Genomic DNA, 14731 nt, shown 5'->3' with positions numbered 1-14731 from the left:
ATCCATCCTGTTCATTTACTGTTTTCAATTTGGGTTTCACAAGGTGGATAGAAAAGGGTCCTAGTGAGCCATATTGTACTGGTCCATCTTATCTTCCAAAATGGCTGACTGAAATATGGAGTATGTCATCCCCAGGCCTATTACTGCACCCCCCCCCCCCCCAACACCCCACACATACACCTGCACAACAAGCCTAAAGCTCATACCAGTGACCAAGTCACTCACTGCTGTCGGCTGACGTTGTGGAATCTCGCGGGAAAGCGCATTGCGTTTCTGTACTCTCCCCAAACAGTGAATGACCCTCTTCCTCCCTACCCCGTCCCCTTTCTCAATCCTTGTTGAAAGTGGAACCTGAGGAATGTGGTTTTAATGTGCTGAGATGTAATGATGGTGGGTGACATGCGGCCTTCGGTAAGTATGGTCTTCACGAGGGCTCCCCCTAAAAAAAATCCCCCCCTCTGAAAGATGTGTTGGTTGAGTCCGGGTTGTGTCGTGGCCTGCCTGTGCCCCTTCTGTCCTTGTTCTGTCGTGGGGTGAAACCATGTGTGTGGATTCCGAAGGGGGGGAGGGCACCATCATTCAACCAGCGTTTTCCCTCTTTGTGTGATGTTTTCCCGCTCATACTTCTTGTTTATTTGTATATTTGTGTTATGAATATTATTTTTATTTTTTCGTGATCTTCATAACAAAATGTTGTTCTGTGATCTATATGGCAACCTATGACCACATATATTGCCATATACATCTTAAATATGCAAATTACACATTTATTGTATGTTTCATTATTTTGAATAGTTATATCAGATCTTGTTTTGGCTAGAGTAATCAAACCATTTTACTTGTATGATAAATTCTTGTTGTTGAAAACATAAGGAAAAAAGTAATCACGACAAAGCTATCGTAAAACAACTACCACGGTATTTCTAACTGATGTAAGAACTACCGTCCTTCATTCATTCCTATCTTTTTTTCACTCTGATTATCGCATTGTTTTGTTTTGTGTTCTTTTTCTGGTTTTTTACTTTAACCTTTGATTTAGTTCTGTTTCTGTTTGGGTTTTTGTGGCGTCGCCGTCATGGGATCACAGCCCCAGACGTCATTGACCTTGCAGAGCTCTGTGAGCCGGACCATGAGGCCACTGAGGCCCCTACCACACAGAGGGGGGCCCCCGGGGGCAGGCTCCCCCAATGGGGGGGCAATCTCCAAAGGGTCAGGCTAAAGGTGACAATTACCTTCACCCCTCACCCCATCCCAACTCCCATATACTTTACTGCAGCTGAGGGCAAAATCCTTATTTTACGTTCTCCCTGTCGTGCTGGTCAACCACCTCGCCCTCCATCCTCCAAGAACTATACAGAGAGGTACATCTCTATCTAACGCACAGGAGTTCATGGATAGTATATGATAAGACTAAGTCAACCATCAAATCCATGTACATATACTTCTTCCAAAGCCAGTTTGACACGAGGTTCGAAGCGTTTGACTTCAGAATTGGACCACTGAAAATAAGGCTTTTGTTGTCGTTGCTGACACTGTGATGCTGGTCAAAATTAAGATTTTGCCTGTTCCTCCCTCTGTGACAATGGTAAGCTTTGAATGTTGTGTATCCATTGCGGTGAGATTGACCAGTAAGTGTCAGTGGCTGGTTACAGGTGCTTTTACATGTGTTATCTGTTTTAATTATACCTTGTACTGAGGACCCGATGCTCCCCCTTCTACAAGTACAGACAGGCTCACGGCCGGTGTAGTGAAAATGGAACAAGAATGATTGAATCTAGACACAAGGTGGTGATTCATTAACTGTGAATGGTGATTCATCTTCATTCCAATCTGGGACATTTCAGCTGCATCTTTAATGTGTAGAAGCAAGCCAAAGGAGAGCAAGAAAACAAACCAGACAAACAAACAAGTGCAATACATGCCAGGTGATGTCAATGGCCAGTGATCTCTTTCCCCTAGTTTAAACATCATTGTTAGCTTGTTAGCATAGCCACTCCTCTGCCGCTGTAAACCTTTTCATGATTCAAACCCCAGAAGACCTATGAAGGATTATGTGGATAATACGTTTAACTTGTTTGAAAATTAACACACACAATTTGGGATTATTTGGCAGCTTTTGAGATCAGACCAGGTTTTAGTCCACAGTACTGTAGTAGAGTAGAGTCACTATAGTCTGAGGAGCCATCCAAAAGCTAGCTTGGCAAACCTTGTCGTTTCTACCACCCAGTTATTCGAATCAGAGCTGAAACAGGGCTTTACTTACACTTCGACCCTACATTCTTACGGCAAACTTTAAATGGATAGCAGGACGCAATCCAGCCCCTTCATCCATCTCTGGGGTGGCTAACAGCCGTCTCCGGCTTATCTGACATGGCTCCATTACCGCCAGTGAGTCAGAGACAGACCTTGACTGGGTGAGTCACTCCCATGGTGAGCCATGGAGGGGACGCTGAGTGCCGCTCATCGATCACACCTCAGCCCTCGTACTTTGAACCTCCTTGTCAACTGTGAAGCAATAATAAGGTAACTCTCAGCTAGAAAGCCCCACAATATACCAAAACAAACTAGGCCCGGTGCTATTCCTGATTTGAACATGGTTGTTTAGCAGCCTTGGCCGTCATACTCCTCATACTAATGGCTGTCATAAGTGCTAGGGGTAGCACCGGTTCCTACAAAATGGAGTGCTCTTGTTACTGTTTACTGTGTGTGTACTGTACAACTGTGTGTGACCTGTCCTTGACTTGAGTGCTGTTCCATCCTTCCATTGGAGTCCAGTATCCATATAAGTCGTTGGTTTATCCTGTCCTCCCTCCCTGTTTAGGAATACCTTTTAAATGATTTTGCTTTTGTTACCGTGGCTCCTTCCGCTTGATTCCAAGTGCTGTGTGATTTTATAATGTGTCAAACAAAAAGGTAGAATGATGTGTTCATGTTTACCTGTACTCTTTCTCTTAGGTTCCATTAGTTTGTCTGTCTTAAATTGTTTGGGATTTAATGCCTCAAGCCGGGGGCCACACGGAGAGACAGAGTTTGAGGGGCAAGGGTAAGGCTCTCAAGTCTGTTGGGTTTTTATTAACTTCTCCAGGGTAACATCTCTCCTCCAACCCCTCCCACAACTCCTCCTCTTCCTCCCAAGCTCCGCCAGTCCCCCTTTGTCCGTTGGATGTACTAAGAATACGAGTAGCAAACTTCTCTGCCTAATTTATCATCTGTTTGTGTTTTATCTCTCTATCTATCTGTCCCTTGTTCTATCTCTCTCTCTTCCTCTCCCTCTCCACCGCCAAGTTTCTTTGCAGGTATCAAAGGACTTTTCACGTCTGGTCTGTCCCTAACTAACCGACAAACACTCCCCGTCTCCGACTGCTAACACAAACAAGAAAAACCCGGACACACCTAAAACCTATACTAAACACCTTTTTCCTCAATGTATATCCATGTATAAATCCCATATTATACATGGGTATACATAGGTGTGTGTGTGTGTGTGTGTGTGTGTGTGTGTGTGTGTGTGTGTGTGTGTGTGTGTGTGTGTGTGTGTGTGTGTGTGTGTGGGCCTACCTGTGTGTTTGTGTATGGGCAGCAAGTCACTGCCCATGCCAGGGGAGCCACCGTCTCTCTCTTCCCTAGTGAATAATATTCTCTTATCCTCTAACGGCTTGGAACCTCTTTTGCTTCTCTCTGTTTTTGTATAGGTGTCTATAGTCAGCCTTGTAGCTAATGCGCTGGGCTACTCCGATCTAGGGCCCATTAAATCACTCAGGACACTAAGGGCCTTGAGACCCCTCAGAGCCTTGTCACGTTTTGAAGGGATGAGGGTAAGATCCAAACCTAAGCAGCTGAACCTTCCGCATGCCCATCATACAGTTTAAAGCATGCTAGAACTGATTTGTGTAGAAACCCAAGCAGAACCAAATACAAAGTCGCCCACATCATTGTTTGGGTGGGGGCGGGGCGTTTGGCAGAGAAAAGAAACGAGAACGGAAAATTCCAGAGACAGGAAGTCATCTTTCAAACCAGATCATTTGCCCATGCCTCTCGACATTCCTAAAGAAATCACAAAACCGTCATGATGCAGCTGTGATATTGAATAATGCCATTTTGGTTGTCAGCCACTTTATCAATTGAAAAAATAGAATTGACAGATAATCAACCCAAGATATACAAAGATGCTTCATCGCATATTAAGTACCTAGATTTGTTTTCTATGTAACTTTTTATTTGAGATTTTTTAATTGGCAAAAGTTGGTTACTGCAACGTGGTTTTATGCTAAGAAAGACCGACTCGAATGTCATAGAGCATTGAAACAAGTTCCGGTCAGTTCTGTACAGCTGCTTTTAAATGAGAGCCCCACCTACCCCTTCACATGCCCCCTGCTCCCCCATCTCTCTCCCCCCTCACACCATCTTCCAATGCCTCTAGCACAGAGAACAACCAGCAGGTACCACGGAACCACAGTGCAAAACACCGCTCACCAGTCACACCAAAACTCTGCAGAATCAACATCCAGCATGTCTCCACGGCAGCGACTGTCAGATTGATGATTGATCCTCAGTGTGACTGGTGGCGGCGAGAGATTGTGTCTGGTTGTTCTCACCTGTAGTCTCTCTTTCTCTCCTCCCATCTCATATCTTTTAACCCCACACTCTTCAACTTCAACCCTCTGATACTTTCCCTCATACCCTCCCTCTCGCTCTCTCTTTCTCTCTCTCCTCCCCCCCCCCCAATGCCTCCACTAGTACTCAATCCATCCTGACTCTGCCGGGAAAGAGAGTGTCTAGGGTGAATCTGCATCAGGGGCTTCTGACAGAAACCACACAATACACAGTGCTGTGGGTTTGGTTTTGGAGGAACATATTTGCTAAGCTTCTGCTGAAGGACCCGTGCTTGGGTCCGTGAAACCTTGATTGAGCGACTGACTCTGGGTCCTATTCATTATAACAGAGAGTTGAAAAAACGTATCTCATTATTTGAGCATGGGGAACACTGTCCAAGCAGGCGGGAACAGCGCTCTAAAAATAATGTACTGTGCTTGGCTCAGAAGCAGAAGCTTAGGAAATATAATAGGCTGCCATTTCACTCGGTAGGCTGGCCTTTCTGGTCTCATGTCACTACACCCTGTGGCGCGCACAGCCGGTCCTGGCTCCCTGCTGCCTTCCACTCCCACGGGGAACTGGGAGGCAACCAAGGGCCGGTGGGGCTCTGCTGTCCTGACCCCACGATGGCTTGTAGCTTAGCTAGCGCAGCGACATTTAGGGAACAACAGACGTTTTGTTACCGTTTGAAAAACTACGTCCAAAAAATGACCAGCAGGTGAAGAATGTCGAGTCAAGTGCTTTAACATCCTTGAGATTCAATGGTTCGCTGGATGTCAATTTGAAACTTAAATCGGACTCGTATTCAGTGGCTATAATGGCAAATTTACAAACTTATTGCCAATATGATCAAGGAACATTCTGCCACCAAACCCCATTTTGCAGCAGTGGATAGCGTTTTCCTTCAGCCTTTATCATTAAGTTAAACAAATCTGAAATGATGCCGTGATTATGAAGCATATTATTATTGATCTTTATTTCAGACTCATATAGGTCCATATACACGACAGTACAACAGACAAAACAACAACAAACAAATAAGAAACACAACTAAAAAACATACAGACACTCTCTCCAATGCTTCCAGAGACTGGAAGTGTATCTGATGCTGCTTAACTTCGGCATGGTTAAAGTCATTATAATTTCATTTTTGGAGTCCATCAATCTCATCATAAAACTGTACATCAGATTCCTGAGCAATGCATTTAAAGTGGGAACACCACTGTTTACAAACAGTATAAAAAGTACTTGACTGGTCAAAACAACAAAGTTACCTTTGGGGATGTCCATTACTGTACATCTAATGGTATGGGACACACCAGTACCTCTAGGAATTAGCTCATTCATTGGGTGCATGTGGTATAGCAGGTGAAGGTGCCCCAGTCATTCAAGATGAATTAAAAGGAGAAATTAGAATCTTGTCGTACCATTTTACAAACAGCTATGTTCATCGATTTAACAAGCCATTCGGTTTTAACAGATGATGAAAGATAATGGAACAAAACAATAAATAAATAATTAGGGAAATGCTTGAATAGAGTGAGGACATGTCATTACATTTTTACTTGCGTTGTATGGCATGATTATACACTGAGGCCCATGTGACTCAATGACAGTGATGAAGGGGAACCAGCTGGTCATTTTATGCTCAGTTCTGCTTCCTCTTAATGTACCTTTCACAAAATGGTCTGTACAAAAGCCATTCATCCATTGAATATTTGAGACATTTCCAATGCTCTGTTGTCTCTTCAACCTTACACAGATAAATAAAAAAATAAAGACCGTAATCCCGGGCAACATTGTCTTGTCGATTTTAATCAATTCCAACACTTATATAAGCCACACAGATGTGCCATTGATGGCGTATCAAACTGAACCATTAGCTATTTACTTCTTCCCTCTGATTTCCCTATCTATCTATTTACAAGCAGTTCTTGGGGTTGCACAATGCAATGATACATGCATGTAATATCCGATTAAGCACTTGTTAAAGCCATTTTCCCTCTTTTCTACGAATGCTAAATCCAAATTGGAATGCATCTTTTAGATAAGAAACCTATTTTCTTACAGCAAGCAGTCATTCTCTCCGCCTATAATGATTAAATATCCTGCACAGTACAGCACAGAATAACATAACGGTTAACGCAAGTATATTCTGCTGCACCGTTTAAAAAAATGTTTAGTTCTGAAGTTGTTTGCCATAGTCAGAACAAGCTATAACCCCTGCCCCCACCTTGATTACAGTTCTTCTTAATATTCTCTACACAGCAGTCACTATGTTCTAATGCCTACATGCCACACTCACTACAGTGGTTCCAACAGGATTTGTGCTACTCCCCGAGAGCTTTGCTGTGTACGAGCTGAGAGAATCTTGTGCAGGGCACCCCCAGACCATTGTGTGTAGTCTGCGTAAAAAGAGGAGGGAAAATGGCTCCACAATGTAGTCTGCAGCAGCAGAACAGACATGCATGCTCAGCTGCCTGCCTGTGAGCGGCTGGCCCGGCCTGCATTACCCCAGTGCTGAGCAGTCCAAACAGAGCTGACCAGCACCGGGATAGCTAAGGTCTAGGGTGGGTGGATCATCCTAGCCGTGTGGGGTGATGTATCCTGATGTAGTCTGTTGTATTGATTTTGTTTTATTCTGGGGGATGATTGTATTGGGATTAGTGTAATCATTTTACCCAGGGGCTGGGTAAATGGACACTGCATACTGCTATGGATATACTTAAACAAACGTGTGTTCATGTAAATATAGTGTGTGTGTGTGTGTGCATGTCTGTGTGTGTGTGTGTGTGTGTGTGTGTGTGTGTGTGTGTGTGTGTGTGTGTGTGTGTGTGTGAGTATGTCAGAAAGAGTGTGAAAGACAGAGAGAGAGAGAGCCCATGTATGTGCTCGCGTACATACATACCGCTTGAGAATCCCGGCTCGGCCGCATAGCCAGTGTGCGCGTGTCTGTGTGTATGTGAGTGTGTGTGTACGTGAGCATGCATGCTAATGCGTGAGTATTCCCGAGGCCCATCCAGCCACATGCTTAATCAGATCAAAGAGCGTCTTAGAGTCACATCAGTGCTGCTCTAATTAGAACGGGACTGATGAAGATCTCTCTTCTCAGCTTCCACGCTCGGCCTTGTACTGGTACAGAGTCAACCAGCTCAATGCGGCCTCACAGAGTCTAAATTGACTTATGAAGTGTCAGACCCTAGACCAACCATAGACTAACACAGCAGCACTCAGTGGGATACCGTAGCAGTATGCAGTGGTGCTTTTGATTGGAGTAGGGATGTTGGGTTGGTGATGTTTGGTCTTCATGCCCTCATACTGTGTCTGTCTCGTTCTCACCCCTGGTCCGGTCTAGGTGGTAGTCAACGCGCTGGTGGGAGCCATCCCCTCCATTATGAATGTGTTGCTGGTGTGCCTCATCTTTTGGCTGATTTTCAGTATCATGGGGGTCAACCTCTTCGCCGGAAAGTATTACTACTGTTTCAACCAGACCTCTGAGGAGATGTTCTCCGACAAAGTGGTCAACAACAAGACTGAGTGCTTCGCCCTCATCAATGACAACTACACAGAGGTCAGGTGGAAAAATGTCAAGATCAACTTTGACAATGTGGGGGCAGGCTACCTGGCCCTGCTGCAAGTGGTGAGTCTCTCTCTCTCTATCTCTCCTTCTCTCTCTCTCTCTCTCTCTCTCTCTCTCTCTCTCTCTCTCTCTCTCTCTATCTCCTCTCTCTCTCTCTTCTCTCTCTCTCTGTCTCTCCCCCTCTCTCTCTCTCTTCTCTCTCTCTCTCTCTCCTCTCTCTCTCTCTCTCTCTCTCTGTCTCTCTGTCTCTCTGTCTCTCTCTCTGTCTCTCTCTCTGTCTCTCTCTCTCTCTCTCTCTGTCTTTTCTGTTTCTTTTCACTTTCTTCTTTCTCTGTCTCTTCCGTTTTTTCCTACATCCCATTTTTCATGGGATGCCAGGCCATTTTGTTGTCTTCTTTGTTTTTGTTTTCTGTGCTTGACTAATGTTGAACTTTCCCCATTTGTTGGATTTAGAAGATTGTATTGCTTTGTTTTTCTGTGTATGTGATACATATTTCTGTTTTTTCTACACTATTTGTCTACATCTCCTTTATCCATTCACAAGCTTCAATACAGGATACATACCGGTATTTTTTGGTTTGAGTTTAATTATTTTCTTGTAAACCATTTGGATTTTCTTTTTCTTAATGAATTGTGATATTGTTTGTCATTTTTGGGCTTGTGTGCATACATCTACTAATGCATATTTCTGTTTTTTAAGGCCACATTCAAAGGATGGATGGACATTATGTACGCAGCGGTGGATTCAAGACAGGTACAGCCTTTTTGTCGTTGAGTCGTGAAACCGTGTTGATTTGTTACGCTTGAAGTATTGTTATTTTATCTTTAAGTCTTTAGATGAACAGTAACTATTACAACACTTGGATTCTCTTTCAGGTGGAAAGCCAGCCCATCTATGAAGACAACATCTACATGTACATCTACTTTGTCATCTTCATCATCTTTGGCTCCTTCTTCACCCTCAATCTCTTCATTGGTGTGATCATTGACAACTTCAACCAACAGAAGAAAAAGATAAGCTACTTTCTGAAAGATTCTCAGTTTAGTCAGAGCTATTTATCAGATTATAACGAAGTTTGTTTGTGTGACCCTTCACTTTGGAGGTCAGGATATCTTCATGACAGAGGAACAGAAGAAGTACTACAACGCTATGAAAAAGCTGGGATCGAAAAAGCCACAAAAACCTATTCCTCGGCCGCAGGTACATTACGCCATGACTCGGTTATTGATTGAGCCACTCCTTGCTTTTAGTGGTAGCAATGATCTACAACAAGGTACTAATGTACCATTAAAAAGGCTCATTGCTCACATTTGTCAAACTGACCAGCGCAAGCCCTTGGTCGGTGGATCGTAACATGCAAACTTGTGTCTTGTGTTTCCACACTCTCAGAACAAGATCCAGGGCATGGTGTTTGACTTTGTGACACAGCAGGTGTTCGACATCTCCATCATGATCCTCATCTGCCTTAACATGGTCACCATGATGGTGGAGACAGACGACCAATCGGACGAAACAGAGTTAGTCCTGTACTGGGTCAACTTTATCTTCATCGTGGTCTTCACCACAGAGTTTGTGCTGAAGCTCTTTGCCCTGCGCCATTACTACTTCACCAACGGGTGGAACATATTCGACGTAGTGGTGGTCATCCTGTCTATTGTTGGTAAGTATTGACGGGGTAGGAGGCACGTTTCCTTCGGAAAACGTGGAAATCTGGCAATTCAAATGATTGGAATCTTCCATGACACTTTGAGGTTTAAAACGTGAACAGGAGAGACTGTTTAAATGTGTAAGAGGGCCTTTACTTGGAATGCTTTTAGCCATTTCTCATCCATCCCTCTCTGCCTCCCTTAGGTATGTTCCTGGCGGAGATCATCGAGAAGTATTTTGTTTCACCAACTCTGTTCAGGGTCATCAGGTTGGCTCGAATCGGCCGCATCCTCCGTCTAATCAAAGGAGCCAAGGGGATTAGAACTTTACTTTTCGCCCTGATGATGTCCTTGCCCGCCCTGTTCAACATTGGCCTCCTGCTCTTCCTCGTCATGTTCATCTTCTCCATCTTTGGCATGTCTAACTTTGGCTACGTGAAACACGGGGCCGGCATAGACGACCTGTACAACTTTGAGACGTTCGGCAACAGCATGATCTGCCTGTTCATGATCACCACCTCGGGGGGCTGGGACGGCCTCCTGCTGCCCATCCTCAACTACCCCCCGGACTGCGACCTCACCCTGGAGAACCCGGGCACGTCGGTGAAGGGGGACTGCGGCAACCCCTCGGTGGGCATCTTCTTCTTCGTCATGTACATCATCATCTCCTTCCTGATCGTGGTCAACATGTACATCGCCATCATCCTGGAGAACTTCAGCGTGGCCACCGAGGAGAGCGCCGACCCGCTGAGCGAGGACGACTTCGAGACCTTCTACGAGATCTGGGAGAAGTTCGACCCCACCGCCTCGCAGTTCATCACCTTCACCAAGCTGGGGGACTTTGCGGACGCGCTGGAGCACCCGCTGCGCGTGCCCAAGCCCAACACCATCGAGCTGATCGCCATGGACCTGCCCATGGTGAGCGGCGACCGCATCCACTGCCTGGACATCCTGTTCGCCTTCACCAAGCGCGTGCTGGGCGACAGCGGTGAACTGGACATGCTGCGTCAGCAGATGGAGGAGCGATTCGTGGCGGCCAACCCGTCCAAGGTGTCCTACGAGCCCATCACCACCACCATGCGGCGGAGGCAGGAGGACGTGTCGGCCAGGATTATCCAGAAAGCCTTCCGCTCTCACCTCATCCGGCGGGGCATCATCTTCAAGAGGTTCCCCTTTGGCATCAACAGGCTGGAGAACGGCGGGAACAACCAGGAGAAGAAGGAGAGCACCCCCTCCACGGCCTCGCTGCCGTCCTACGACAGCGTGACCAAACCCGACAAGGAGAAGCCGGAGGAGAACGAGGACAATGCGGGGCGGAAGGAGAAGAACAAAAACCAAAAAGACGAGCGGGAATCCAAGTGTTAGGGGTTCATCGGCGGCCCTGAATCCTAGAAACAAACAGAGGAACAGATGAAACTCTGAGCCCAAACCCCGTGAAGATTGAAAAAATGTTTGAATTTACAATTAAAGATCAATAAATTGAAAAAAAAAAAACACAAAAAATGTTTACAGACTTGCCGACACTGACGCAGATTCCGACGTCAGTGGCAAACGAACCAAACCCAATCCGTCTACCATGGAACTCTGCTGCATAGGGACCATGACATGAGGAGCAAGCGAAACAGATAAGGACTTTAAGTGTGCCAGCCAATGGCACACTCTCATCACTCAAACACTCAAACACACACACACACACACACACACACAAAACAGACACACACACACACACACACACACACACACACACACACACACACACACACCAACACACACACACACCCACACACACACACACCACACACACACACACACACACACACGCACACACTTCTTTGGGGACCAACTACCAAGGGACAGAAATCTCTGCTACATCCCTGCCACCACCACGTGTGGACTCCACCTCCCCTCCCCCCAGCAGCTAAGATCTGCCATTTTAGAATCTGTTCCGGAAGATTCCATAAGAACTGTGTTAACAGTCTGCGTTCCTTTCGCTAAGTTTACGTCCTTTGTCAATGAAGCGTGAAAAAGAAAATGGATGGAGAAAGTGTTGATGAAAGGAACCACAGGGGAAAGTAGTGGGAGAGCCAGAGCAAGTTAACCAACCATCACCATTTTGGTTTGTTTGTGCTGAGGCTTCTGGCATCTTTACATTGTTTCAGCAGCAAAAAAAAATTACATTCAGCCCATGTCACAAGTCTTTCCATCCCCTCTTTGTTATACTGACATCGAAGAAGACATTTTCTACATGGGCTTTCACACTGAGCGGGTAGGGGGGTCATGGTCAATTTTGACTTGGGTTGAAGAGGATTCGTTTGAACATAACTAGTTATTGTGCTCGTTCAATGCCTCGAAATGACTTGCATGAAGGCATGTTTTGATCAGGAATCATGCATGAGTAATCATAGTCTGAAAGACACTTAATATTCCCAGAACACTGCCGTGGCTTTGCGGATACGTTGGAGACGGACACTGACTGGGAAGTATCAATGGCCGATAGTGATGATGGATTAGATGAAGTTTATATCAGAACATAAGTATATCGAGATAGAATATTGGGAGGTGAGAGAGAAAGAGGTTTGAGGTGTGATCGGGATGGCTAACCGATGTACGGGACGTAAGGAAGCACGAATACAAAGTTGTTAGGTTTCATTTTTTGCTGCTCTTTATTTCTGACATTAGATGCACTTAGAAAGCATTCGGGGCTGCATATCTTCGCTTTGAGGATGTACAGAGCTTTGGGTGGCCATCTAAGCCGATCCATACCAAATCCAGGTTTTACTTACTTTACTTCTCCGCGTTCAACGGTCATTTGCTTGACTTGTTACTATGGCAATAAGCTGGTGATGTCAAAAGCAATGCCTCATGCCAACCCATGTTTGGCATTAGTGAGGGTATGCTGTGTCCGTGTTGATTAGTTTGGTAACCCTCTGATGGTTTCTAGACAGGGAAAGGATTATGTTAGAGAGGTGGGGGAGATATATGTTACTAAACTCTTTCTTGAAACTACCTGTTGTTGGTGTCAGTTCGCTGTTTGGATTTGGCTTTGAGTCACATGTTAACAAGACACTTTGAGCAAGAGATTAAAAGGTCTGATGGAGTCCCTACTCTGACGTTTAGCTTACATAGCAGAGTGGGAGAGATCCCAAGGAAAGCCCTTGCTATGAAACGACGGTTTGGTAGACAGACGAGTGAGGGGACGCCGTGTTCTGTCGCCGCTACAGCAGAGGAAGCCCTGATTGATATGTGCGGTATCACGTCGAGGTAAACAGAGGATCAATATCTCAGCACCAAGGGTTGATAAGAAAGATAGAGAGCCCCGCGCCCCAGCGTTTCAGACTGCCAAGTGAACAGAGAGCAAGGGAGGAAAGGCTCAGGGGCCCCGAGTCAGGAACCGGCTTGGTCTGAATGAGTGCTGAAAGTCCCATGTGTGTCAGTGTATCATTGTGCTATTGTGGGACCTCTTTAACACTGTGTGTGGTGTTGGACCCAGGCTCGCACCATTTTATTTTCTTCTTCTTTACTTTGTTTTTTGTTTTTTTAACTCCATGCACTCGCTGACTTTCTCCACCGACATCGCTCACTTCTGTTCCCGAATCTGCACTCAGCGTCAGATGAGGAATACTCCAGGGGTCAACAGCAGCAGTGCTCAATGTTGACGCAATACCGTCAAAAGCACCACTCGCGACTCTTTTTCATATAAAGGAAAAAAAACACAGAAAAACACAAAGCCGATCGGCATCCAGTCATAGGTGATACTCAACTGCCTCCTTATAAGGTGTATACCTAGCCAATGTTTGGTCTTTTTTTTGACTGTTTTTGGTTTGGGTGGGTTTTTTTCTACACAGGAGTGATGGTCCTATTACAAACGGCTGAGCTGGACATAAAAATCCAAGACAGCCAAAGTCGCACCACTGACTGCCCTTTGGTGTGTTTAACACTGCCTGTACCAGAACCCCCTGTCTGTGATAGTAATAAGGATAAGGATTAGGATTATACTGTCTAAGGTTCGTTTACAATAGGAGCTCTCCAAAATCAGTTTGGCTGACACACCCTGAAACCAAATACATTCCCGAAACAGAAACAGGAGGAGCGAAATATCTCCACTATCTTAACTTCTAACTCACGTTCATCTTGGATGTATTGTTTTAGAGTGATACGTTCATAGATACACGCAGAAAAATAAATTTTAAAAAACATGCAAAAAAAGAACTATATGTACAGTGCAGGCTATGATGTAAATGGCACAATCGCTGAAAAGAATGAACTTTTTGAGAGAAAACTATAAATACTGTACTATATTCTTTTATTTTATCGGCATGCTTTGTTGTGTTTTTTTGTAAATATGGAATTTTAAAAAGCTACTACTAATAATCAAAAAAATGAATAACAACAATAATATAGAATGGCTTCCGACTATGCCCTTTGTCACATTTGTTACCTTTTGGATTTTTTGAGACACTTTTCACTTTGTTGACGGAAATTGAATGATATATAGATATTATATAGAACAAAAAGATATATACATGTATACATATATGTCTATATGTATATACTTTCAACAGAAGAACACTGTCACATTTTAATTTGTGTGCAACACGTTCAATAGCTGTCTAACACCGGTTGGTTTGGCAACCCTTCTATGTCGGAGAACTGATCATGTGCGATGTTCCTGGAGCTGCCTGCTATGGATTGTAGCCCGATCGTGACTGAAAAAGGATATTGTTACCAGCACATTTCTCACTTAGTGTCATCTCTCTCTCTCTCTCTCTCTCTCTCTCTCTCTCTCTCTCCTCTCTCCTCTCTCTTCTCTCTCTCCTCTCTCTCTCTCTCTCTCTCTCTCTCTCTCCCTCTCTCTCTCTCTCTCTCTTCTCTCTCTCTCTCTCTCTCTCTCTCCTCTCTCTCTCTCTCTCT

At 44.9% G+C, this 14731-nt stretch overlaps 1 protein-coding gene across 1 annotated transcript in view; it reads left to right on the top strand.

The window, feature by feature from the left end:
* scn8aa (sodium channel, voltage gated, type VIII, alpha subunit a) overlaps positions 1–11185 on the top strand; it is a 40974-nt gene extending 29789 nt beyond the window's left edge. Inside the window, 7 exon segments of the mRNA XM_056599217.1 lie at positions 3693–3815; positions 7949–8233; positions 8874–8927; positions 9050–9187; positions 9270–9374; positions 9564–9834; positions 10026–11185. Of these exon segments, the coding sequence (XP_056455192.1) occupies positions 3693–3815; positions 7949–8233; positions 8874–8927; positions 9050–9187; positions 9270–9374; positions 9564–9834; positions 10026–11185 (2136 nt within the window).
* Positions 11186–14731: the final 3546 nt, after the last annotated feature.

This window comes from Gadus chalcogrammus, chromosome 1 (assembly GCF_026213295.1).
Source record: "Gadus chalcogrammus isolate NIFS_2021 chromosome 1, NIFS_Gcha_1.0, whole genome shotgun sequence".
In the NCBI taxonomy this organism is placed as follows: domain Eukaryota; kingdom Metazoa; phylum Chordata; class Actinopteri; order Gadiformes; family Gadidae; genus Gadus; species Gadus chalcogrammus.
The sequence above is the reverse complement of the archived record's forward strand: the minus strand, read 5'-3'. Positions and strand labels throughout refer to the sequence as shown.